Source organism: Dendrobates tinctorius, unplaced genomic scaffold (assembly GCF_039654945.1).
Source record: "Dendrobates tinctorius isolate UK_male_01 unplaced genomic scaffold, ASM3965494v1 ptg000010l, whole genome shotgun sequence".
Classification (NCBI taxonomy): Eukaryota; Metazoa; Chordata; class Amphibia; order Anura; family Dendrobatidae; genus Dendrobates; species Dendrobates tinctorius.
Genome location: NW_027361678.1, coordinates 14,007,600 through 14,032,500, shown reverse-complemented (window position 1 = coordinate 14,032,500; position 24,901 = coordinate 14,007,600). Strand labels below are relative to the sequence as shown.

The 24,901-nt window shown below is 49.7% G+C and overlaps 3 protein-coding genes across 7 annotated transcripts in view; 1 reads left to right on the top strand and 2 right to left on the bottom strand.

Annotated features, from left to right (window-relative positions):
* Nucleotides 1-71, bottom strand: part of POMT2 (protein O-mannosyltransferase 2) — a 36,207-nt gene extending 36,136 nt beyond the window's left edge. The window contains exon 1 of the mRNA XM_073587334.1: nt 1-71. This exon is cut by the window's left edge and continues 63 nt beyond it. The gene's annotated coding sequence lies outside the window, so the exon portion shown is untranslated.
* Nucleotides 72-96: 25 nt separating this feature from the next.
* Nucleotides 97-9,284, top strand: GSTZ1 (glutathione S-transferase zeta 1). 2 transcript variants are annotated; one of them, XM_073587417.1, is made up of 9 exons: nt 97-234; nt 3,154-3,205; nt 3,291-3,358; nt 3,442-3,522; nt 7,358-7,483; nt 7,557-7,632; nt 7,807-7,859; nt 7,933-7,982; nt 9,030-9,284. In XM_073587417.1, the coding sequence occupies exons 1-9, from the start codon at nt 217-219 to the stop codon at nt 9,154-9,156; spliced, it is 651 nt and encodes a 216-aa protein (XP_073443518.1). In that variant the 5' UTR covers nt 97-216; the 3' UTR covers nt 9,157-9,284. The 2 variants fall into 2 exon arrangements, with proteins under 2 accessions (XP_073443518.1, XP_073443528.1); XM_073587427.1 differs by lacking the exon at nt 97-234 and adding an exon at nt 2,433-2,572.
* LOC141099229 (kelch domain-containing protein 1-like) lies at nt 8,920-24,451 on the bottom strand. Of its 4 annotated transcripts, none has more exons than XM_073587396.1 (12): nt 23,707-24,451; nt 12,457-12,630; nt 12,284-12,392; nt 12,108-12,206; nt 11,804-12,002; nt 11,550-11,672; nt 10,771-10,952; nt 10,498-10,694; nt 10,176-10,273; nt 10,035-10,095; nt 9,856-9,953; nt 8,920-9,543 (listed from the first exon to the last, which is right to left on the bottom strand). In XM_073587396.1, exons 1-12 carry the CDS (start codon nt 23,766-23,768, stop codon nt 9,323-9,325), a joined length of 1,623 nt encoding a protein of 540 aa, XP_073443497.1. In that variant the 5' UTR covers nt 23,769-24,451; the 3' UTR covers nt 8,920-9,322. The 4 variants fall into 4 exon arrangements, with proteins under 4 accessions (XP_073443497.1, XP_073443481.1, XP_073443489.1 ...); XM_073587380.1 differs by having other exon boundaries at nt 12,081-12,206; nt 23,707-24,032; XM_073587388.1 differs by having other exon boundaries at nt 12,081-12,206; nt 12,284-12,389; nt 23,707-23,840.
* Nucleotides 24,452-24,901: the final 450 nt, after the last annotated feature.

Below are 24,901 nucleotides of genomic sequence, written 5' to 3'. Positions count from 1 at the left end.
CCCAGTGCGGCCCCCGGACATCGCCTGCTCCATTCCCGGCCTGTTCTGCCGCCGCCGCGGCCGCCTGAGCTGGCAGTCTTGCGGAGTCCCCGTCATCACCATGGCGACCAGACACCAGAGGTCGCACTGAGCAGCCGCACAACATTGTCGGGACTCCAATAACATGGCCGCAGCTGCCATCTATGTGGGGGCGGCGCGAGTAAAGACGACGGAAACATGGCGGCCGCATGCAAGGTAAGAGGCTGATTGGTCAGATCTGTGTCACTGGTGATAACAGGCATTCTGGGACTTGTAGTGACAAGAAGAACAGAACATACTGCACGCTAATAGGAGCAGTAATACCACATACAACTCCCTATAACCACCACCCCTGTATACCCCGATGTAATCACTCCCCCCCGTATAATCACGTCCCCAATACACATCAGAGTAATTACTGCCCCCCCCCCCCCCGTTTACCTCAGTGTATTCACCGCCACCATATACATCAGAGTAATTGCCGCCCCCTTAGTATACCCTGGTGTAATCACCCCCCCCCATACCCTGGTGTAATCACTGTCCCCCCATATACACAGGTGTATTCACAGTCCCTTCATATACCCCGGTGTATTCACCTCCCCCCCCATATACATCAGTGTAATCACTGCCCCCCCCGTATACATCAGTGCAATCACTGCCCCCCGTATACATCAGTGTAATCACTGCCCCCCCGTATACATCAGTGCAATCACTGCCCCCCGTCTACATCAGTGTAATCACTGCCCCCCGTCTACATCAGTGTAATCACTGCCCCCCGTATACATCAGTGTAATCACTGCCCCCCTGTATACATCAGTGTAATCACTGCCCCCCGTATACATCAGTGTAATCACTGCCCCCCCGTATACATCAGTGTAATCACTGCCCCCCTGTATACATCAGTTTAATCACTGCCCCCCCGTATACATCAGTGTAATCACTGCCCCCCCGTATACATCAGTGTAATCACTGCCCCCCCGTATACATCAGTGTAATCACTGCCCCCCGTATACATCAGTGTAATCACTGCCCCCCTGTATACATCAGTGTAATCACTGCCCCCCGTATACATCAGTTTAATCACTGCCCCCCCGTATACATCAGTGTAATCACTGCCCCCCCGTATACATCAGTGTAATCACTGCCCCCCCGTATACATCAGTGTAATCACTGCCCCCCCGTATACATCAGTGTAATCACTGCCCCCCTGTATACATCAGTGTAATCACTGCCCCCCCGTATACATCAGTGTAATCACTGTCCCCCCGTATACATCAGTGTAATCACTGCCCCCCCGTATACATCAGTGTAATCACTGCCCCCCTGTATACATCAGTGTAATCACTGCCCCCCTGTATACATCAGTGTAATCACTGCCCCCCTGTATACATCAGTGTAATCACTGCCCCCCTGTATACATCAGTGTAATCACTGCCCCCCCCGTATACATCAGTGTAATCACTGCCCCCCCCGTATACATCAGTGTAATCACTGCCCCCCCCGTATACATCAGTGTACTCACTGCCCCCCCGTATACATCAGTGTAATCACTGCCCCCCGTATACATCAGTGTACTCACTGCCCCCCCCGTATACATCAGTGTACTCACTGCCCCCCCCGTATACATCAGTGTACTCACTGCCCCCCCCGTATACATCAGTGTACTCACTGCCCCCCCGTATACATCAGTTTAATCACTGCCCCCCGTATACATCAGTGTACTCACTGCCCCCCCGTATACATCAGTGTACTCACTGCCCCCCCGTATACATCAGTGTACTCACTGCCCCCCCGTATACATCAGTGTACTCACTGCCCCCCCGTATACATCAGTGTAACCACTGCCCCCCGTATACATCAGTGTAACCACTGCCCCCCCGTATACATCAGTGTAATCACTGCCCCCCGTATACATCAGTGTAACCACTGCCCCCCGTATACATCAGTGTAATCACTGCCCCCCCGTATACATCAGTGTAATCACTGCCCCCCCGTATACATCAGTGTAATCACTGCCCCCCCGTATACATCAGTGTAATCACTGCCCCCCCGTATACATCAGTGTAATCACTGCCCCCCCGTATACATCAGTGTACTCACTGCCCCCCCGTATACATCAGTGTAATCACTGCCCCCCCGTATACATCAGTGTAATCACTGCCCCCCCGTATACATCAGTGTAATCACTGCCCCCCCGTATACATCAGTGTAATCACTGCCCCCCTGTATACATCAGTGTAATCACTGCCCCCCGTATACATCAGTGTAATCACTGCCCCCCGTATACATCAGTGTAATCACTGCCCCCCTGTAAACCCCGGTGTTATCACTGCTCCCCATATACACCAGTTTTCTTGGCGCCCTCTATATACACGGCTACCATTACTCTTGTTTTTGGGACACTGTGCTGCAGATGCACTTTGCTCCTCCATCTGTTCACTAATGTATCCCACATGGAGTAAAGGTTCTGCCGGGGGAGGATCCTGCCAACTATTCAGATTGGTCAGAGAGGAGCGTCTCCCCGTTGTCTGCTGTGATGGCGGCTGTGGAGAAGGTGACTTGCTGATGGGGCTGTGTATTGTGCTGGGGTACAGGCGATATATTGGGGCTGTGTATTGTGCTGGGGTACAGGCGATATATTGGGGCTGTGTATTGTGCTGGGGTACAGGCGATATATTGGGGCTGTGTATTGTGCTGGGGTACAGGCGATATATTGGGGCTGTGTATTGTGCTGGGGTACAGGCGATATATTGGGGCTGTGTATTGTGCTGGGGTACAGGCGATATATTGGGGCTGTGTATTGTGCTGGGGTACAGGCGATATATTGGGGCTGTGTATTGTGCTGGGGTACAGGCGATATATTGGGGCTGTGTATTGTGCTGGGGTACAGGCGATATATTGGGGCTGTGTATTGTGCTGGGGTACAGGCGATATATTGGGGCTGTGTATTGTGCTGGGGTACAGGCGATATATTGGGGCTGTGTATTGTGCTGGGGTACAGGCGATATATTGGGGCTGTGTGTTGTGCTGGGGTACAGGCGATATATTGGGGCTGTGTGTTGTGCTGGGGTACAGGCGATATATTGGGGGCTGTACGTCTGGTGCTGTGTATGACTTTCTCTGCTCTTCCTGTAGCCCCTATTATTCAGCTATTTTCGCAGTTCCTGCTCGTGGAGGGTCAGGATCGGTGAGTACCCTGCTCTCTGGTCTGGGATAGGGCTGTGGGGAGAAGTTCTGCAATTTTTATGATTTCCTTTTTTGCACCTGCACAGCCCTGGCTCTTAAGGGCATTGAGTATGACCTACGTCCAGTGAATCTGATCCAGGACGGCGGACAGCAGGTGAGAGTGTGGGTTGTAAAGACTCTTGGGGTGTAGGGGGTCCGCAGTGCGCTCCTGTCACCTTCGTTATTCTGTTCCCACAGCGGACAGATGAATACAAGCGAGTGAATCCCATGCAGCAGGTGCCGGCACTGCGGATCGATGGCGTGACCCTGAGCCAGTCGGTAAGTTTCACAATTGTGTGGGGTGAGGAGCTGCACGCTTACCGCTGTCAGTGTGGGGTGAGAAGCTATACTTTTCCCGCTGTCAATGTGGGGGAGGAGCTGCACAATTCCCTCTGTCAGTTTAGGGTGAGGAGCTGCATGGTTCCCTCTGTCAGTATGGAGTGAGGAGCTGCACGATTCCCTCTGTCAGTTTAGGGTGAGGAGCTGCATGGTTCCCTCTGTCAGTATGGAGTGAGGAGCTGCACGATTCCCTCTGTCAGTTTAGGGTGAGGAGCTGCATGGTTCCCTCTGTCAGTATGGAGTGAGGAGCTGCACGATTCCCTCTGTCAGTTTAGGGTGAGAAGCTGCATGGTTCCCTCTGTCAGTATGGAGTGAGGAGCTGCACGATTCCCTCTGTCAGTTTAGGGTGAGGAGCTGCATGGTTCCCTCTGTCAGTTTAGGGTGAGGAGCTGCACGATTCCCTCTGTCAGTTTAGGGTGAGGAGCTGCATGGTTCCCTCTGTCAGTATGGAGTGAGGAGCTGCACGATTCCCTCTGTCAGTTTAGGGTGAGGAGCTGCATGGTTCCCTCTGTCAGTATGGAGTGAGGAGCTGCACGATTCCCTCTGTCAGTTTAGGGTGAGGAGCTGCATGGTTCCCTCTGTCAGTATGGAGTGAGGAGCTGCACGATTCCCTCTGTCAGTTTAGGGTGAGGAGCTGCATGGTTCCCTCTGTCAGTATGGAGTGAGGAGCTGCACGATTCCCTCTGTCAGTTTAGGGTGAGGAGCTGCATGGTTCCCTCTGTCAGTATGGAGTGAGGAGCTGCACGATTCCCTCTGTCAGTTTAGGGTGAGGAGCTGCATGGTTCCCTCTGTCAGTATGGAGTGAGGAGCTGCACGATTCCCTCTGTCAGTTTAGGGTGAGGAGCTGCATGGTTCCCTCTGTCAGTATGGAGTGAGGAGCTGCACGATTCCCTCTGTCAGTTTAGGGTGAGGAGCTGCATGGTTCCCTCTGTCAGTATGGAGTGAGGAGCTGCACGATTCCCTCTGTCAGTTTAGGGTGAGGAGCTGCATGGTTCCCTCTGTCAGTATGGAGTGAGGAGCTGCACGGTTCCCATTGTCAGTGTGGGGTAAGGACCTGCACGGCTCCTGCTGTCAGTGTGGGGTGAGGAGCTGCACAGTTCCTGCAGTTAGTGTGTGGGAAGAAGCTGTATGGTTCCCACTGTCACAGTGGGGTGAGGAGCTGCACGCTTACAGCTGTCACTGTGGGGTGAGAAGCTACACTTCTCCCCCCCACACTGACAGAGGGAAAAGTGTAGCTTCTCACCACACACTGACAGAGGAAATCGTGCAGCTTCTCACTCCAAACTGACAGAGGGAATCGTGCAGCTCCTCCCCCACACTGACAGCGGGAAGTGCTGCACGATTCCCTCTGTCAGTATGAAGTGAGATGCTGCACGATTCCCTCTGTCAGTGTGGGGTGAGGAGCTGCACGGTTCCCGCTGTCAGTGTGGAGGGACGAGCTGCACGGTTCACGTTGTCATTGTGGGTTGAGGAGCAGGGTGGTTCCCGCTGTCACTGCAAGGGGAGGAGCTGCACTTTTCCCACTGCCACTGTGGGGTGGGGGAGGATCTACACTTTTCCCACTGTCACTGTTGGTGGAGGAGCTACAAGGTTCCTGCTTTCAGTGTGGGAGGGAGAAGCTGTACTGCTCTTGTTGACACTGTGGGGGGGAGAAGCTGCAGGTTCCCGCTGTCAGTGTGTGGGGGAGGAGCTGCAGATGAGGAGCTACACAATTCCCACTGTCAGTGTGGGGTAAGGAGCTGCAGGGTTCACCCTGTCAGTGTAGGGTGAGGAACTGTAAGGTTCCTGCTGTCACTGTGATTGAAGGAGCTGCAAGGTTCCCAATGTTACTGGGAGGGGAGGAGCTGCACATTTTCCCCTTTCAGTGTGTGGGGTGGGGGCTGTACAGTTCTCGCTGTCAGTATGTGTGTGCTGGGGGGAGCCGCACGGTTCTCACTGTCAGTGTAGGGTGAGCAGCTACACGGTTCCCGCTGTCAGTGTGGGGTGAGGAGCCGCATGGTTCCCGCTGTCATTGTGGGGTGAGGAGCTGCAGTTTTCTTGCGGTCACTGTGAGGTGAGAAGCTGCACTTTTCCTGCTGTCAGTGTGCAGTGAGGAGGTGCACTTTATCCACTGTCACCGTGGTTTCAGGAGCTGCACTTTTCCCGCTGTCACTGGGGGGGGTAGGAGCTGCATGGTTTCAGCTGTCAGTGTGGGGTGAGGAGCTGCACTTTTCCTGCTGTCTGTGTAGGAGGAGGCGCTGCATTTTTCTCGATGTCAGTGTGGGGTGAGGAGCTGCACGGTTCCCGCTGTCAGTCTTTCATATACTGTGTGTGACACACTAAGTTCAACACTAAGGTATAAGGGGAAGGGAACCCAACACTTGGGAAGGGGGGAGTGGAGACCCCTAGGCAGATCTTAGGCTAGTTTCACACTAGCGTTCAGGAGGGCTGAGGATGGCAGCCACTTCCTCCTTTCTTCCTCCGTAAAGCTCCACCTACCACCGCATGCGTCCAGCGTTTCCCTGTGTACTGCATTTCCGTGCGGTCGCCGCACATGTCAAATCGCTGCATGTTGACGCATCCGCATATATCGCATGTCCCTGTGTACCCAATGTTAAAGATAGGTAAGCAGGGAAGCGCTGAACGCATGCGGTGGTAGGCGGAGCTTTACGGAGGAAGAAAGGAGGAAGTGGCTGCCATCCTCAGCCCTCCTGAATGCTAGTGTGTAACTAGTCTAAGATCTGCCTAGGGGGTCTCCACTCCCCCCTTACCAAGTGTTGGGTTCCCTTTCCCCTAGTGTTGAACTTAGTCTTTCCTACACTGTGTGTGACACACTGACAGCGTGAACCGTGCAGCTCCTCACCCCACACTGACATCGAGAAGAGTGCAGCTCCTCCTCCCCACACTGACAGCTGGAACCATGCAGCTCCTACCCACCCCCCCGGTCTGCCCTAACGTCCCTATATAGGTTCTGCACCTATCGCCGAGCAGGATACCTAACCCCTGCCTGCCCCTAGTAGTAAGCCCTGCACAGGGAAAGACAGGAAGGGCAATAGTCAAGCCACACTACCACTAAAGACAGGATACACAAACAAATTGCACACTAAGCTTTGAGTAGACTCTGAAACACCAAAGAGGAAGATAGCTGACTGCTATACCTCCAAGCCTCAACAGGGAAATGGAAATATCACCGGCAACTCCCAGCAGCAAGCTGGGAGTAATTAACACCTGGTCCCTGGTGTGTCCATTAGATTAGATTAGAGTATGGTGTGAGGAGCTGCATGGTTCCTGCTGTCAGTGTGAGGTGAGAAACTGCACAGTTCCCTTTGCCAATGTGGGGTGAGGAGCTGCACTTTACCCGCTGTCACTATCGGATGAGGAGCTGCATGTTTCCCGCTGTCAGTGTGGGATGAGGAGCTGCATGGTACACGCTGTCACTGTCAGTTTGGGGTGAGGAGCTGCATGGTACACGCTGTCAGTGTGGGATGAGGAGCTGTACATTTTCCGCTGTCACTATCGGATGAGGAGCTGCATGTTTCCCGCTGTCAGTGTGGGATGAGGAGCTGCATGGTACACGCTGTCACTGTCAGTTTGGGGTGAGGAGCTGCATGGTACACGCTGTCAGTGTGGGATGAGGAGCTGTACATTTTCCGCTGTCACTATCGGATGAGGAGCTGCATGTTTCCCGCTGTCAGTGTGGGATGAGGAGCTGCATGGTACACGCTGTCACTGTCAGTTTGGGGTGAGGAGCTGCATGGTTCCTGCATCGTCCTGTCATTGTCTCTGTCCCCTGCAGCTCGCCATCATTGAATACTTGGAGGAGACGCGGCCGCTCCCCCCATTACTCCCTGGAGACCCCCTGAAGAGAGCACAGTGTCGGATGATCAGTGACCACATTGCCTCCGGGATCCAGCCGGTGCAGGCGCGTACCCCCTAGTTGCACAGTGATTGGGTGTGGAGACCCCACGTCTCATCTTGCATGTCTTTCCCCCCAGAATCTGGATGTGCTGCAGAGAGTTGGAGACAGAAGCCTGGAGTGGGCGCAGCACTACATCACCAGGGGATTCCAAGGTGAGACCCGGGCAGAAGGTGCGGAGCCCCACAGCAGTGTAGTGGAGGGGCAGTGGTTGTTTGGAGTGTTATTTCACCAGAAGGTGACAGTGAGCTGGACACCCCTAACTCCTCTTTGGGGTGAGTGCTCCCACAACAAGGGGCCGCCTGTAACCGCCCGTCTCCCTTTTCCAGCTCTGGAGCTGTTGCTTCGGGACACAGCCGGACGCTACTGCGTGAGTGACGAGGTAGGATGGCTTCAGGGCCAGGCAAGTTGACACTCATCTGTGCCTTCAGCCAATCATCTTCCTGTGTACACAGGTAACAATGGCCGATCTGTGTCTGGTTCCACAAGTGGCCAACGCGGACAGGTGAGATGACATCCATATGTGACCCGGGCCTCAACCCTACTGGGGCCCCTGCTGAGTGTGAACGGCGTCCCAATCCATACTGTATTGTTGTGGGGGGGGCAGTTCTTGCTCTCTGTTATCAGCCTTACTTTCACGCTCCTTCATCACCCCACTGCAGCAGCTCGAGTCAGCGCAATTACTGACTGGTTAGCCCCTTAGATATCATCACATCCCAGTGGTTCAGAGAAGAGTGCCCCCTCCCTGTACTAACACGTAGCAGCATGATCCCTGGGTGCCCATGGCCAGCTGTGACGTGTATCTCATCATGACACTGATTACAACTTCCCCAGAAAACATGTCCTGCCGCTTCTTGAAACTGGAGACATGAATCACTGTGCCCCTCATCCACAGCATCACTTTCTGTACCGTGGCTACATGGCGCCAGTCCTTCTCCTGTATAGTTTTTTCGATTTTCTCTGTTGAACTCTCTTCCTCCGGTCTCCCTGATGCCCACTCTCTCTCCTTTGTTTTCCCTTTTCTGCCTGCGACCCACTTTCTTCCTCTTGACTCCCTTCTCTACCTGGCGCCCAGTCTTTTTCCTTTTGTCTCCCTTCTTCTCTCCCTGACACAGACTCTCTTCCTCTGGTCTCCCTTCTCTCTGGCATCCACTCTCTTTTTCCTCTTGTCTCCCTGGCGCCCACTCTCTTTTTTTCCTCTTGTCTTCTCCCTGACACAGACTTTCTCTTCCTCTGGTCTCCCTGGCACCCTGTTCCTCATCTACCTTTCTGTGTGCAGGGTATAAAGCATGCCCACTATCCTCTGGCTTAGAAGTCAGTGAGCCGTCTCTAGGCACAATTTTCCTATGGTCCAGATGGTTGATATCAGAGAGTACCAGTGCAGGCGCAATGGCCGTCATTAGAATGATGTTTGGGAAATAAAAACGTTAAAGTAGATTAAATATGTAGAAATCTCGGCTTTTATCAGTAACATCGGACTGGTGCTACATCCAGGAGTGGAGCCCCCCTCTGCTGCCATCGGTACATTCATCGTGTCCCATCCTTTATGCAGGTTTCAGGTGGATATGACCCCGTTCCCTACAATCTCCAGAATCAATCGGGCTCTGCTCCAGCTGGAGGCATTTCAGATCAGTCATCCATCTCGGCAGCCAGATACACCGCCAGAGCTACGAGCCTAATGAGCTGTGGATCCAGCGCCCAGCAATGGCTAGGAAGGACCTGTGGAGAGGCACCAGCTGCCATTCTAATAATCCGTGTTTAGTGAGCGTGCAGCCACTGATACAATAAACCACCATCTTTCACCGTGTGCTGTGCTCTGTACCATCACCTCCACCCAGCGATGTCTCAGCTGATACTCAGGTCCACCTTAAACTTGGGGTAATCACTGTAGAAGGTGCCAGCCCCGTCCGATCCTCCAATAACGAGAACCCGGACCAGGCTCCGTCCCTTGCACTCCTCCTTGTCGGAATCTGTCAGGGAGGAGGAGCTTAGGTTGAGCAGTGTGTGACCGGCGCGGGGCATTTGCGGATTTTCCCCAAACCTTATGGGGCTCCAGGACAAGGTGCCTGCAAGACAGAAGAGTCAGAAATCACTTAGCCACTGCTGACACTCCACCATCTCTCCTTGAAAGGGATCCAGGGTCACGGGTGGGAAGAAGCAGTACTTACCTTGGTATCAGGCCTAGATAGATGGCGCTTGGGTACAGATTATCTGTATTATATACAGGAGCCTGGGCCCCTAAGGCTCAGAGAACCCCAAGGCCCCACCAAGGTGGTGAGGAAGGTCATACCCAACATGTAGGCACCAGACACCCCTACTTCTAATAACTCAGCCTATAGCTTCTCACCTACTACAACCTCCATCATCCTGGCACTTACCCAGATTGAAGATAAAGGTGTCAGTCAAAAAACCACTGCCAGAACAACCTCCGTGGACCAGGACCTTGTGCTCAGACGCTTGCATGGCCGCGTGGAAGCTTCCAGAACACAGAGGCAGAGAGTCATTATACAGAGGTGGATGTAATGGGGAAGGAGTACAGGGGGGGGCGCTTTCTCACCAGCGGGGGGACGGTCTCTCAGACAAGGATGGGTAGGCCACTGCTGTATACTCCATGTAACCTGCAAAGCAGTGCATTTGCATTATTGGTACTCTGGGATGATGTCACACCTATGATGTCACACTTCATACAGAGCCTTACCCAAGTCCAGGATGTGAACATCATTGAGATAAACTGGAGTTGGAGCCCTGCGACCCCCAAACAGGACAAGGCGGTTACCAAGGAGCGTAGCACTGTGACTGCAAGAGGGGAGCAGAGAGAAAATGTGAAGATTCCCGTACAGCAACCCCAAACACCAGGACCCCATCGCCCACTCATCTCCCCCAAACATCAGGAGCTTCCCTCCTCTATCCATTCATCCACCCCAATTTCAGACGCCCGCTGATTGATCGGGGTAGACATCCTCTATCCTTTATTTCCTGTGGAACAGCACTCGCCTTACTGAGAGGGTCACCATCCTCACCCGTATCGGGGCAGCGGCCGCTCGCCCTCCACAATGGGCTGATACCAGATCTTGTATTCAGGGTTGAAGATATAAAGGACACTGGTGCATACTCCAGAATCGGCGCCCACCTGTGGACACAGACCCCCGAACACATAGAGCTCCCGCTGGTACATGGCGGCCGTGTGGTGGCACAGTGTGGGCACCTTCCCCACCGCCTGCCGAAGAGGACATCAGTCAGCAGCTGTCACCAGAGGCCCCTCCATGTGGGATATGGCTGTCGTCATGACTCACCGCCAGCAGCGTCCACTTCCAGTCCTGCGTGTCCAGCACATACACATTGCGGAGCCAACGCTTCTCCCACATGCCCCCATAAACATACACTTTCTTGCTCTCTGAGTCAAAGGTTGCAGTGTGGCCCCTGGAGCACTGAGGAGCCGAACACAAGCCATCCATTTGGAACCAGAAATCATTGTCTGAGTGGGAGCAAGAAGAAAGAGGTCAGGAAACCAAGGGTTAACAGTATTGCACCCCATCATGATGCAATTGTCGCCCCTGTTCCCATGACAGCACCCTTATGTCACCTCATTTCCCACATCATCACTGGATGCCGTCCGTGTCGCCCCTCATCATCATCGGGTATCACCCCTCTCCCACATCATCATCACAGAGTGCCGCCCATCTCCCACATCATCATCATCGGGTGCCACCAGTGCCGCCCATCTCCCACATCATCACCGTGTCCCACCAGTGCTGCCCATCTCCCACATCATCATCGCCAGGTGCCTCTAATCTCATCCCTCTACCACATCATCATTATCATCACCAGGTGCCGCCAGTGTCTGCCCACTCCCACATCATCATCAGGTGCCATCAGCGTCCCCACTCCCAAATCAGCATCAGTGGGTGCCATCAATGTCGACATCACCCGATTAGTCATTCAACACATCACCAGTATCCTGCAGGTCTTCCTCTCACCCATCACCCATTTGCCACCCCGACTAATGGACTCTGCTGGGGATATGATATGTACACATGGTATCCACACTGTCAGGGTGGGCACGGCGGGGTACCTAGCTCCAGCTTCCACAGCGAGTCCGGACTTGACTTTTCATTGGCTCCTTCTCCACCAATCAAAACAGCCGTTTCAGGATCGCAGAGGCAGACACTGTGGCCCCATCGACCTGACGGACACACTGGAAGAATTGTGGGATGATCAGTGTTCAGAGAGGCGCCGTCCTCCAGTCTGGTACCAGTGCCAGGCAGTGGTGATGGCGCGTGCCACCTATGGAGGACCATTAGAAGGCTCCTCATGAGTTTTACTCACCTGCCCCCGCAGTACCATCTTCAGATCCTTTGCTACCAAACCGGAGTCTTCTGGGGTTTCTGGGCACAATATTTGCCTTCCGGCAGCAGGGGTCCAGTGATCTTGCCCCTTCATCCTTGCTTGGCAGACTCCGTGGTGGGGAATCCTTTAGTATGGCACAAGATGCCCGCTGCACCACCTCCGTACTGTAACCCTTCTCCTAGAGGACAGAAGATCACACTAGAAGTATGCATCATTATAGACCGTAGGCACACATCCTGCCATCTCTCGTGCCCACCTCCACCAGACCCTCGAGCACTCTCACGTGGGCAATTGTGCTCTCCGATAACATCGGGCTACTGGGTGGTCCAATACTGATCCTCCTGGCAGGGGTACTGCTACTGAAACCCAAACCTTTATATCCCTACACAAAGGAGATGAAAAAGGTGTTAAAGGGCACTGGGGCGAGGGGGCACAGGGGGCAGAGGATGCGATTTTTACCTTTCCGGACACAGTGAGGCGCAGTTTAGCTGGCATTCCTTGTGCGGTTAACCTGATGCACTCCCTGACGATGTCTAGACTCCAGTCACCGTCCCAGACCAGGGACCTGCTGAATGGGGTGCAGCTCATTACCCTCTGTTCCCAGCACCACACACTACCTGCATACACTATACCTGCACTCAGCGGATAGGCGTCCTATACACTGTGGCTCCGCCGACCCTGCCAACAGCTCGGCCACAATACAGGAATCTCCAGAATATAAATCCCAGTCACCCAGACCGAACACCAAGAGGTACTGCGGAAGCGGCAGCGGCAAGGGCATCTGGAAACTCCTCCGACCACCCTTACTGTAAGACAGGAGGGTAGAAGTGGTACTATGCAGTGTTCATATACATGACAGGAGGAGTGGTACTGTGCAGTGTATATATACAGGACAGGAGGAGTGGTACTGTGCAGTGTATATATAGAGGACCGGAGAGGTGTTACTGTGCAGTGTATACATACAGGACAGGAGGAGTGGTACTGTGCAGTGTATATATACAGGACAGGAGGAGTGGTACTGTGCAGTATATATATACAGGACAGGAGGAGTGGTACTGTACAGTGTATATATATAGGACAGGAGGAGTGGTACTGTGCAGTGTATATATACAGGACAGGAGGAGTGGTACTGTGCAGTGTATATATACAGGACAGGAGGAGTGGTACTGTGCAGTGTATATATACAGGACAGGAGGAGTGGTACTGTGCAGTATATATATACAGGACAGGAGAAGTGGTACTGTGCAGTGTATATATACAGGACAGGAGAAGTGGTACTGTGCAGTGTATATATACAGGACAGGAGAAGTGGTACTGTGCAGTGTATATATACAGGACAGGAGGAGTGGTACTGTGCAGTGTATATATACAGGACAGGAGATGTGGTACTGTGCAGTGTATATATACAGGACAGGAGGAGTGGTACTGTGCAGTGTATACATACAGGACAGGAGGAGGGGTACTGTGCAGTGTATATATACAGGACAGGAGGAGTGGTACTGTGCAGTATATATATACAGGACAGGAGATGTGGTACTGTGCAGTGTATATATACAGGACAGGAGGAGTGGTACTGTGCAGTGTATATATACAGGACAGGAGGAGTGATACTGTGCAGTGTTCATATACAGGACAGGAGGAGTGGTACTGTGCAGTGTATATATACAGGACAGGAGGAGCAGTACTGTGCAGTGTATATATACAGGACAGGAGGAGTGGTACTGTGCAGTGTATATATACAGGACAGGAGGAGTGGTACTGTGCAGTGTATATATACAGGACAGGAGGAGTGGTACTGTGCAGTGTATATATAGAGGACCGGAGAGGTGTTACTGTGCAGTGTATACATACAGGACAGGAGGAGTGGTACTGTGCAGTGTATATATACAGGACAGGAGGAGTGGTACTGTGCAGTATATATATACAGGACAGGAGGAGTGGTACTGTACAGTGTATATATATATAGGACAGGAGGAGTGGTACTGTGCAGTGTATATATACAGGACAGGAGGAGTGGTACTGTGCAGTGTATATATACAGGACAGGAGGAGTGGTACTGTGCAGTGTATATATACAGGACAGGAGGAGTGGTACTGTGCAGTATATATATACACAGGACAGGAGATGTGGTACTGTGCAGTGTATATATACAGGACAGGAGAAGTGGTACTGTGCAGTGTATATATACACAGGACAGGAGGAGTGGTACTGTGCAGTGTATATATACAGGACAGGAGATGTGGTACTGTGCAGTGTATATATACAGGACAGGAGGAGTGGTACTGTGCAGTGTATACATACAGGACAGGAGGAGGGGTACTGTGCAGTGTATATATACAGGACAGGAGGAGTGGTACTGTGCAGTATATATATACAGGACAGGAGATGTGGTACTGTGCAGTGTATATATACAGGACAGGAGGAGTGGTACTGTGCAGTGTATATATACAGGACAGGAGGAGTGGTACTGTGCAGTATATATATACAGGACAGGAGGAGTGGTACTGTGCAGTGTATATATACAGGACAGGAGAAGTGGTACTGTGCAGTGTATATATACAGGACAGGAGGAGTGGTACTGTGCAGTATATATATACAGGACAGGAGATGTGGTACTGTGCAGTGTATATATACAGGACAGGAGGAGTGGTACTGTGCAGTGTATATATACAGGACAGGAGGAGTGGTACTGTGCAGTATATATATATATATACAGGACAGGAGGAGTGGTACTGTGCAGTATATATATACAGGACAGGAGATGTGGTACTGTGCAGTGTATATATACAGGACAGGAGGAGTGGTACTGTGCAGTGTATATATACAGGACAGGAGGAGTGGTACTGTGCAGTGTATATATACAGGACAGGAGGAGTGGTACTGTGCAGTGTATATATACAGGACAGGAGGAGTGGTACTGCGCAGTGTGTATATATACAGGACAGGAGGAGTGGTACTGCGCAGTGTATATATAGAGGACAGGAGAGGTGTTACTGTGCAGTGTATACATACAGGACAGGAGTGTTACTGTGCAGTATATACATACAGGACAGGAGGAGTGGTACTGTGCAGTGTATATACAGGATAGGAGGAGTGGTACTGTGCAGTGTATATATACAGGACAGGAGGAGTGGTACTGTGCAGTATATATATACAGGACAGGAGATGTGGTACTGTGCAGTGTGTATATACAGGACAGGAGGAGTGGTACTGTGCAGTGTGTATATACAGGATAGGAGGAGTGGTACTGTGCAGTGTGTATATACAGGATAGGAGGAGTGGTACTGTGCAGTGTGTATATACAGGATAGAAGTGGTACTGTGCAGTGTATATATACAGGATAGGAGGAGTGGTACTGTGAAGTGTATATATACAGGACAGGAGGAGTGGTACTGTGCAGTGTATATATACAGGACAGGAGGAGTGGTACTGTGCAGTGTATATATACAGGACAGGAAGAGTGGTACTGTGCAGTGTATATATACAGGACAGGAGGAGTGGTACTGTGCAGTGTATACATACAGAACAGGAGGAGTGGTACTGCACAGTGTGTATATATACAGGACAGGAGGAGTGGTACTGTGCAGTGTATATATAGAGGACAGGAGAGGTGTTACTGTGCAGTGTATACATACAGGACAGGAGTGTTACTGTGCAGTATATACATACAGGACAGGAGGAGTGGTACTGTGCAGTGTATATACAGGATAGGAGGAGTGGTACTGTGCAGTGTATATATACAGGACAGGAGGAGTGGTACTGTGCAGTATATATATACAGGACAGGAGATGTACTGTGCAGTGTATATATACAGGACAGGAGGAGTGGTACTGTGCAGTGCATATATACAGGACAGGAGGAGTGGTACTGTGCAGTGTATATAAACAGGACAGGAGGAGTGGTACTGTGCAGTGTATATATACAGGACAGGAGGAGTGGTACTGTGCAGTGTATATATACAGGACAGGAAGAGTGGTACTGTGCAGTGTATATATACAGGACAGGAGGAGTGGTACTGTGCAGTGTACATATACAGGACAGGAGGAGTGGTACTGTGCAGTGTACATATACAGGATAGGAGGAGTGGTACTGTGCAGTGTGTATATACAGGATAGGAGAAGTGGTACTGTGCAGTGTGTATATACAGGATAGGAGAAGTGGTACTGTGCAGTGTATATATACAGGACAGGAGAAGTGGTACTGTGCAGTGTATATATACAGGACAGGAGGAGTGGTACTGTGCAGTGTATATATACAGGACAGGAGAAGTGGTACTGTGCAGTTTATATATACAGGACAGGAGAAGTGGTACTGTGCAGTGTTCATATACAGGACAGGAGAAGTGGTACTGTGCAGTGTTCATATACAGGACAGGAGGAGTGGTACTGTGCAATGTATATATACAGGACAGGAGGAGTAGTACTGTGCAGTGTATATATACAGGACAGGAGGAGTGGTACTGTGCAGTGTATATATACAGGACAGGAGGAGTGGTACTGTGCAGTGTATATATACAGGACAGGAGGAGTGGTACTGTGCAGTGTATATATAAAGGACAGGAGGAGTGGTACTGTGCAGTGTTCATATACAGGACAGGAGGAGTGGTACTGTGCAGTGTATATATACAGGACAGGAGGAGTGGTACTGTGCAGTGTATATATACAGGACAGGAGGACTGGTACTGTGCAGTGTATATATACAGGACAGGAAGAGTGGTACTGTGCAGTGTATATATACAGGAGGTGTGGTACTGTGCAGTGTATATATACAGGACAGGAGGAGTGGTACGGTGCAGTGTGTATATACAGGACAGGAGGAGTGGTACTGTGCAGTGTATATATATATATATACAGGACAGGAGAAGTGGTACTGTGCAGTGTATATATACAGGACAGGAGAAGTGGTACTGTGCAGTGTTCATATACAGGACAGGAGGAGTGGTACTGTGCAGTGTATATAGACAGGACAGGAGGAGTGGTACTGTGCAGTGTATATATACAGGACAGGAGGAGTGGTACTGTGCAGTGTTCATATACAGAACAGGAGGAGTGATACTGTGCAGTGTTCATATACAGGACAGGAGAAGTGGTACTGTGCAGTGTATATATACACAGGACAGGAGAAGTGGTACTGTGCAGTGTATATATACAGGACAGGAGTGGTACTGTGCAGTGTTCATATACATGACAGGAGGAGTGGTACTGTGCAGTATATATACAGGACAGTAGGAGTGGTACTGTGCAGTATATATATACAGGACAGGAGGAGTGGTACTGTGCAGTGTATATATACAGGACAGGAGGAGTGGTACTGTGCAGTGTATATATACAGGACAGGAGGAGTGGTACTGTGCAGTGTATATATACAGGACAGGAGGAGTGGTACTGTGCAGTGTATATATACAGGACAGGAGGAAAGGTACTGTACAATGTACATATACAGGACAGGAGGAGTGGTACTGTGCAGTGTATATATACAGGACAGGAGGAGTCGTGCTGTGCAGTGTTCATATACAGGACAGGAGGAGTGGTACTGTGCAGTGTTCATATACATGACAGGAGGAGTGGTACTGTGCAGTGTATATACAGTGGGGAAAAAAAGTATTTAGTCAGTCAGCAATAGTGCAAGTTCCACCACTTAAAAAGATGAGAGGCGTCTGTAATTTACATCATAGGTAGACCTCAACTATAGGAGACAAACTGAGAAAAAAAAATCCAGAAAATCACATTGTCTGTTTTTTTTTTGTTTTATTTGCATATTATGGTGGAAAATAAGTATTTGGTCAGAAACAAGCAATCAAGATTTCTGGCTCTCACAGACCTGTAACTTCTTCTTTAAGAGTCTCCTCTTTCCTCCACTCATTACCTGTAGTAATGGCACCTGTTTAAACTTGTTATCAGTATAAAAAGACACCTGTGCACACCCTCAAACAGTCTGACTCCAAACTCCACTATGGTGAAGACCAAAGAGCTGTCAAAGGACACCAGAAACAAAATTGTAGCCCTGCACCAGGCTGGGAAGACTGAATCTGCAATAGCCAACCAGCTTGGAGTGAAGAAATCAACTGTGGGAGCAATAATTAGAAAATGGAAGACATACAAGACCACTGATAATCTCCCTCGATCTGGTGCTCCACGCAAAATCCCACCCCGTGGGGTCAGAATGATCACAAGAACGGTGAGCAAAAATCCCAGAACCACGCGGGGGGACCTAGTGAATGAACTGCAGAGAGCTGGGACCAATGTAACAAGGCCTACCATAAGTAACACACTACGCCACCATGGACTCAGATCCTGCAGTGCCAGACGTGTCCCACTGCTTAAGCCTGTACATGTCCGGGCCAGTCTGAAGTTTGCTAGAGAGCATTTGGATGATCCAGAGGAGTTTTGGGAGAATGTCCTATGGTCTGATGAAACCAAACTGGAACTGTTTGGTAGAAACACAACTTGTCGTGTTTGGAGGAAAAAGAATACTGAGTTGCATCCATCAAACACCATACCTACTGTAAAGCATGGTGGTGGAAACATCATGCTTTGGGGCTGTTTTTCTGCAAAGGGGCCAGGATGACTGATCCGGGTACATGAAAGAATGAATGGGGCCATGTATCGTGAGATTTTGAGTGCAAACCTCCTTCCATCAGAAAGGGCATTGAAGATGAAACGTGGCTGGGTCTTTCAACATGACAATGATCCAAAGCACACCGCCAGGGCAACGAAGGAGTGGCTTCGTAAGAAGCATTTCAAGGTCCTGGAGTGGCCTAGCCAGTCTCCCGATCTCAACCCTATAGAAAACCTTTGGAGGGAGTTGAAAGTCCGTGTTGCCAAGCGAAAAGCCAAAAACATCACTGCTCTAGAGGAGATCTGCATGGAGGAATGGGCCAACATACCAACAACAGTGTGTGGCAACCTTGTGAAGACTTACAGAAAACGTTTGACCTCTGTCATTGCCAACAAAGGATATATCACAAAGTATTGAGATGAAATTTTGTTTCTGACCAAATACTTATTTTCCACCATAATATGCAAATAAAATGAAAAAAAAACAGACAATGTGATTTTCTGGATTTTTTTTTTCTCAGTTTGTCTCCCATAGTTGAGGTCTACCTATGATGTAAATTACAGACGCCTCTCATCTTTTTAAGTGGTGGAACTTGCACTATTGCTGACTGACTAAATACTTTTTTTCCCCCACTGTATACAGGACGGGAGGAGTGGTACTGTGCAGTGTATATATACAGGACGGGAGGAGTGGTACTGTGCAGTGTATATATACAGGACAGGAGGAGTGGTACTGTGCAGTGTATATATAGAGGACAGGAGGAGTGGTACTGTGCAGTGTATATATAGAGGACAGGAGGAGTGGTACTGTGCAGTGTATATATACAGGACAGGAGGAGTGGTACTGTGCAGTGTTCATATACAGGACAGGAGGAGTGGTACTGTGCAGTGTGTATATACAGGACAGGAGGAGTGGTACTGTGCAGTGTGTATATACAGGACAGGAGGAGTGGTACTGTGCAGTGTATATATACAGGACAGGAGGAGTGTTACTGTGCAGTGTATATATACACAGGACAGGAGGAGTGGTACTGTGCAGTGTGTATATACAGGACAGGAGTGGTACTGTGCAGTGTATATATACAGGATAGGAGGAGTGATACTGTGCAGTGTGTATATACAGGACAGGAGGAGTGGTACTGTGCAGTGTATATATACAGGAAAGGAAGAGTGATACTGTGCAGTGTATATATACAGGACAGGAGGAGTGGTACTGTGCAGTGTGTATATATACAGGACAGGAGGAGTGGTACTGTGCAGTGTATATACAGGACAGGAGGAGTGGTACTGTGCAGTGTATATATACAGGGCAGGAGTGGTACTGTGCAGTGTATATATACAGGGCAGGAGGAGTGGTACTGTACAGTGTATATATACAGGGCAGGAGGAGTGGTACTGTGCAGTGTTCATATACAGGGCAGGAGGAGTGGTACTGTGCAGTGTTCATATACAGGACAGGAGGAGTGATACTGTGCAGTGTATATATACAGGAGGAGGAGTGGTACTGTGCAGTGTATATATACAGGAGGAGGAGTGGTACTGTGCAGTGTATATATACAGGACAGGAGGAGTGTTACTGCACAGTGTATATATACAGGACTGGAGGAGTGGTACTGTGCAGTGTATATATACAGGGCATGAGGAGTGGTACTGTGCAGTGTATATATACAGGGCATGAGGAGTGGTACTGTGCAGTGTATATATACAGGACAGGAGGAGTGGTACTGTGCAGTGTGTATATATACAGGACAGGAGGAGTGGTACTGTGCAGTGTATATACAGGAGGAGTGGTACTGTGCAGTGTATATACAGGACAGGAGGAGTGGTACTGTGCAGTGTATATATACAGGACAGGAGGAGTGGTACTGGGCAGTGTTCATATACAGGACAGGAGTGGTACTGTGCAGTGTATATGCACAGGACAGGAGTGGTACTGTGCAGTGTATATATCCAGGACAGGAGGACTGGTACTGTGCAGTGTATATATACAGGACTGGAGGAGTGGTACTGTGCAGTGTATATATACAGGACATGAGGAGTGGTACTGTGCAGTGTGTATATATACAGGACAGGAGGAGTGGTACTGTGCAGTGTATATATACAGGACATGAGGAGTGGTACTGTGCAGTGTGTATATATACAGGACAGGAGGAGTGGTACTGTGCAGTGTATATACAGGAGGAGTGGTACTGTGCAGTGTATATATACAGGACAGGAGGAGTGGTACTGTGCAGTGTATATATACAGGACAGGAGGAGTGGTACTGTGCAGTGTATATATACAGGACAGGAGGAGTGGTACTGTGCAGTGTATATATACAGGACAGGAGGAGTGGTACTGTGCAGTGTATATATACAGGACAGGAGGAGTGGTACTGTGCAGTGTATATATACAGGACAGGAGGAGGGGTACTGTGCAGTGTATATATACAGGACAGGAGGAGTGGTACTGTGCAGTGTATATATACAGGACAGGAGGAGTGGTACTGTGCAGTGTATATATACAGGACAGGAGGAGTGGTACTGTGCAGTGTATATATACAGGACAGGAGGAGTGGTGCAGTGTATATATACAGGAAAGGAAGAGTGATACTGTGCAGTGTATATATACAGGACAGGAGTGGTACTGTGCAGTGTATATATACAGGACAGGAGGAGTGGTACTGTGCAGTGTATATATACAGGACAGGAGGAGTGGTACTGTGCAGTGTATATATATACTGGACAGGAGGAGTGGTACTGTGCAGTGTATATATATACTGGACAGGAGGAGTGGTACTGTGCAGTGTATATATACAGGACAGGAGGAGTGGTACTGTGCAATGTGTATATACAGGACAGGAGGAGTGGTACTGTGCAGTGTATATATACAGGGCAGGAGGAGTGGTACTGTGCAGTGTTCATATACAGGGCAGGAGGAGTGGTACTGTGCAGTGTTCATATACAGGGCAGGAGGAGTGATACTGTGCAGTGTATATATACAGGAGGAGGAGTGGTACTGCACGGTGTGTATATATACAGGACAGGAGGAGTGGTACTGTGCAGTGTATATACAGGAGGAGTGGTACTGTGCAGTGTATATATACAGGACAGGAGGAGTGGTACTGTGCAATGTGTATATACAGGACAGGAGGAGTGGTACTGTGCAGTGTATATATACAGGGCAGGAGGAGTGGTACTGTGCAGTGTTCATATACAGGGCAGGAGGAGTGGTACTGTGCAGTGTTCATATACAGGACAGGAGGAGTGATACTGTGCAGTGTATATATACAGGACAGGAGGAGTGGTACTGTGCAGTGTATATATACAGGACAGGAGGAGTGGTACTGTGCAGTGTATATATACAGGAGAGGAGGAGTGGTACTGTGCAGTGTATATACAGGAGGACTGGTACTGTGCAGTGTATATATACAGGACAGGAGGAGTGGTACTGTGCAGTGTATATATACAGGACAGGAGGAGTGGTACTGTGCAGTGTATATATACAGGACAGGAGGAGTGGTACTGTGCAATGTGTATATACAGGAGAGGAGGAGTGGTACTGTGCAGTGTATATATACAGGACAGGAGGAGTGGTACTGTGCAGTGTATATATACAGGACAGGAGGAGTGGTACTGTGCAGTGTATATATACTGGACAGGAGGAGTGGTACTGTGCAGTGTGTATATATACTGGACAGGAGGAGTGGTACTGTGCAGTGTGTATATATACTGGACAGGAGGAGTGGTACTGTGCAGTGTGTATATATACTGGACAGGAGGAGTGGTACTGTGCAGTGTGTATATATACTGGACAGGAGGAGTGGTACTGTGCAGTGTGTATATATACAGGACAGGAGGAGTGGTACTGTGCAGTGTATATATACAGGACAGGAGGAGTGGTACTGTGCAGTGTATATATACAGGACAGGAGGAGTGGTACTGTGCAGTGTATATATACAGGACAGGAGGAGTGGTACTGTGCAGTGTATATATACAGGACAGGAGGAGTGGTACTGTGCAGTGTATATATACAGGACAGGAGGAGTGGTACTGTGCAGTGTATATATACAGGACAGGAGTGGTACTGTGCAGTGTATATATACACAGGACAGGAGTGGTACTGTGCAGTGTATATATACACAGGACAGGAGGAGTGGTACTGTGCAGTGTATATATACACAGGACAGGAGGAGTGGTACTGTGCAGTGTATATATACACAGGACAGGAGGAGTGGTACTGTGCAGTGTATATATACAGGACAGGAGGAGTGGTACTGTGCAGTGTATATATACAGGACAGGAGGAGTGGTACTGTGCAGTGTATATATACAGGACAGGAGGAGTGGTACTGTGCAGTGTATATATACAGGACAGGAGGAGTGGTACTGTGCAGTGTATATATACACAGGACAGGAGGAGTGGTTCTGTGCAGTGTATATATACAGGACAGGAGATGTGGTACTGTGCAGTGTATATATACAGGACAGGAGGAGTGGTACTGTGCAGTGTATATACAGGACAGGAGGAGTGGTACTGTGCAGTGTATATATACAGGACAGGAGGAGTGGTACTGTGCAGTGTATATATACAGGACAGGAGGAGTGGTACTGTGCAGTGTATATATACACAGGACAGGAGGAGTGGTACTGTGCAGTGTATATATACAGGACAGGAGATGTGGTACTGTGCAGTGTATATATACAGGACAGGAGGAGTGGTACTGTGCAGTGTATATATACACAGGACAGGAGGAGTGGTTCTGTGCAGTGTATATATACAGGACAGGAGATGTGGTACTGTGCAGTGTATATATACAGGACAGGAGGAGTGGTACTGTGCAGTGTATATACAGGACAGGAGGAGTGGTACTGTGCAGTGTATATATACAGGACAGGAGGAGTGGTACTGTGCAGTGTATATATACAGGACAGGAGGAGTGGTACTGTGCAGTGTATATATACAGGACAGGAGGAGTGGTACTGTGCAGTGTATATACACAGGACAGGAGAAGTGGTACTGTGCAGTGTATATATACAGGACAGGAGATGTGGTACTGTGCAGTGTATATATACAGGACAGGAGGAGTGGTACTGTGCAGTGTATATACAGGACAGGAGGAGTGGTACTGTGCAGTGTATATATACAGGACAGGAGGAGTGGTACTGTGCAGTGTATATATACAGGGCAGGAGTGGTACTGTGTGTCACATATATATACACACACACACATCCAGTCAGTAAACAGGACATGGGCTCTATATAAGATTGTATCAGGGTATATACACAGATCGCAGTACCAATTGTGTGGGTAGAACTTATGTAATATCACCTCCTCCATTCCTCACCCGATGAACTGCCGTGGAGATTCCAACACCGACCAGAGAGCAAAGAACTCCACCCAACCCATGGCCGACTGATCAACTGACAACCGATTAATCTCCACCTGGTGGAGGGGTTAATATGCAGGAGGGGCGCAACATAAGCAACAGGTGAAAGATATAAAACCTATAAACCCTTCTCCATTCTCAGTGATGTCACCGCTGATCTTTATTGAGGCAGCTCGGTGGCTGGTCCGAGAGCCAATCCCCACGATCTGCACGGAGCGTCTGTCGTCCCTGTGGTTGGTGTTTAGTTATTAGCTCAGAATCTACATTTTCTGTGTATTTCTTTGGAGGAAAAGAGAAACAGAAGAAACACAAAGACAACAAACTACAAACGTGGGGTGTGAACCCCGGACCCCAGCGCTGCAGAGCATTGGAGAATCCCCCGTGCTGCCGATAGATCTGATTGCTGGGCTTGATATTAGGCGTCTCATTATTAGTGATGGGAAGATGTGAGAGCTATGAGAGACAGGCGCTGGCTAGGTGAGGAGCTGCTCGGTGGATATTCCGGTGCTCTGCAGTGTTGGGGTCTGAGGTTCAATTCCCTACCGTAGGCACCATGTTCCCTGTGGTGGTCCCCCAGAAACATACCGATCGGCCATTTACACTGTGACCCCCAATATCTTGTTCCGTATAGACTATATCTGAACTGATAGAGATTTGCTAGTTTGCACTTAGAATAAAACTAACCCGATCAGTGGGGGAATTTTTTTTTAACTAAGTCAAAGCTGGTAAATCTCTACCAGCTCAGATATATTATACAGGACATTGGGGGGGGGGGTGTCAAAGTATAAATGGTCAATCAGTATGTCTGGAGTGTGCGGGAAGGGAGTGCAGATGGTGTCCAAGGTGGAAATTGAACCCAGGACCCCAGCACTGCAGAGCACCAGAGAATCCACAAAGCCACTGATAGAGCTGGAGGACAGTCGCTCAGTGTATTCTCCCCACCATGGTCACCATCTGCATGTTCCCTGTGGTTGGGGTCCCCCCCCCCCTCCCGAGACATACTGATCGGCCATTTATACTGTGACCCCCAATATCTTGTCCTGTATAATATATCTGAGCTGGTAATGATTTACCAGCTTGGCCTTGGTATAAAATTAACTCCTTCATCTCTAGAAGCTCTGATATACTATACAAGATATTGGGGGGTCACAGT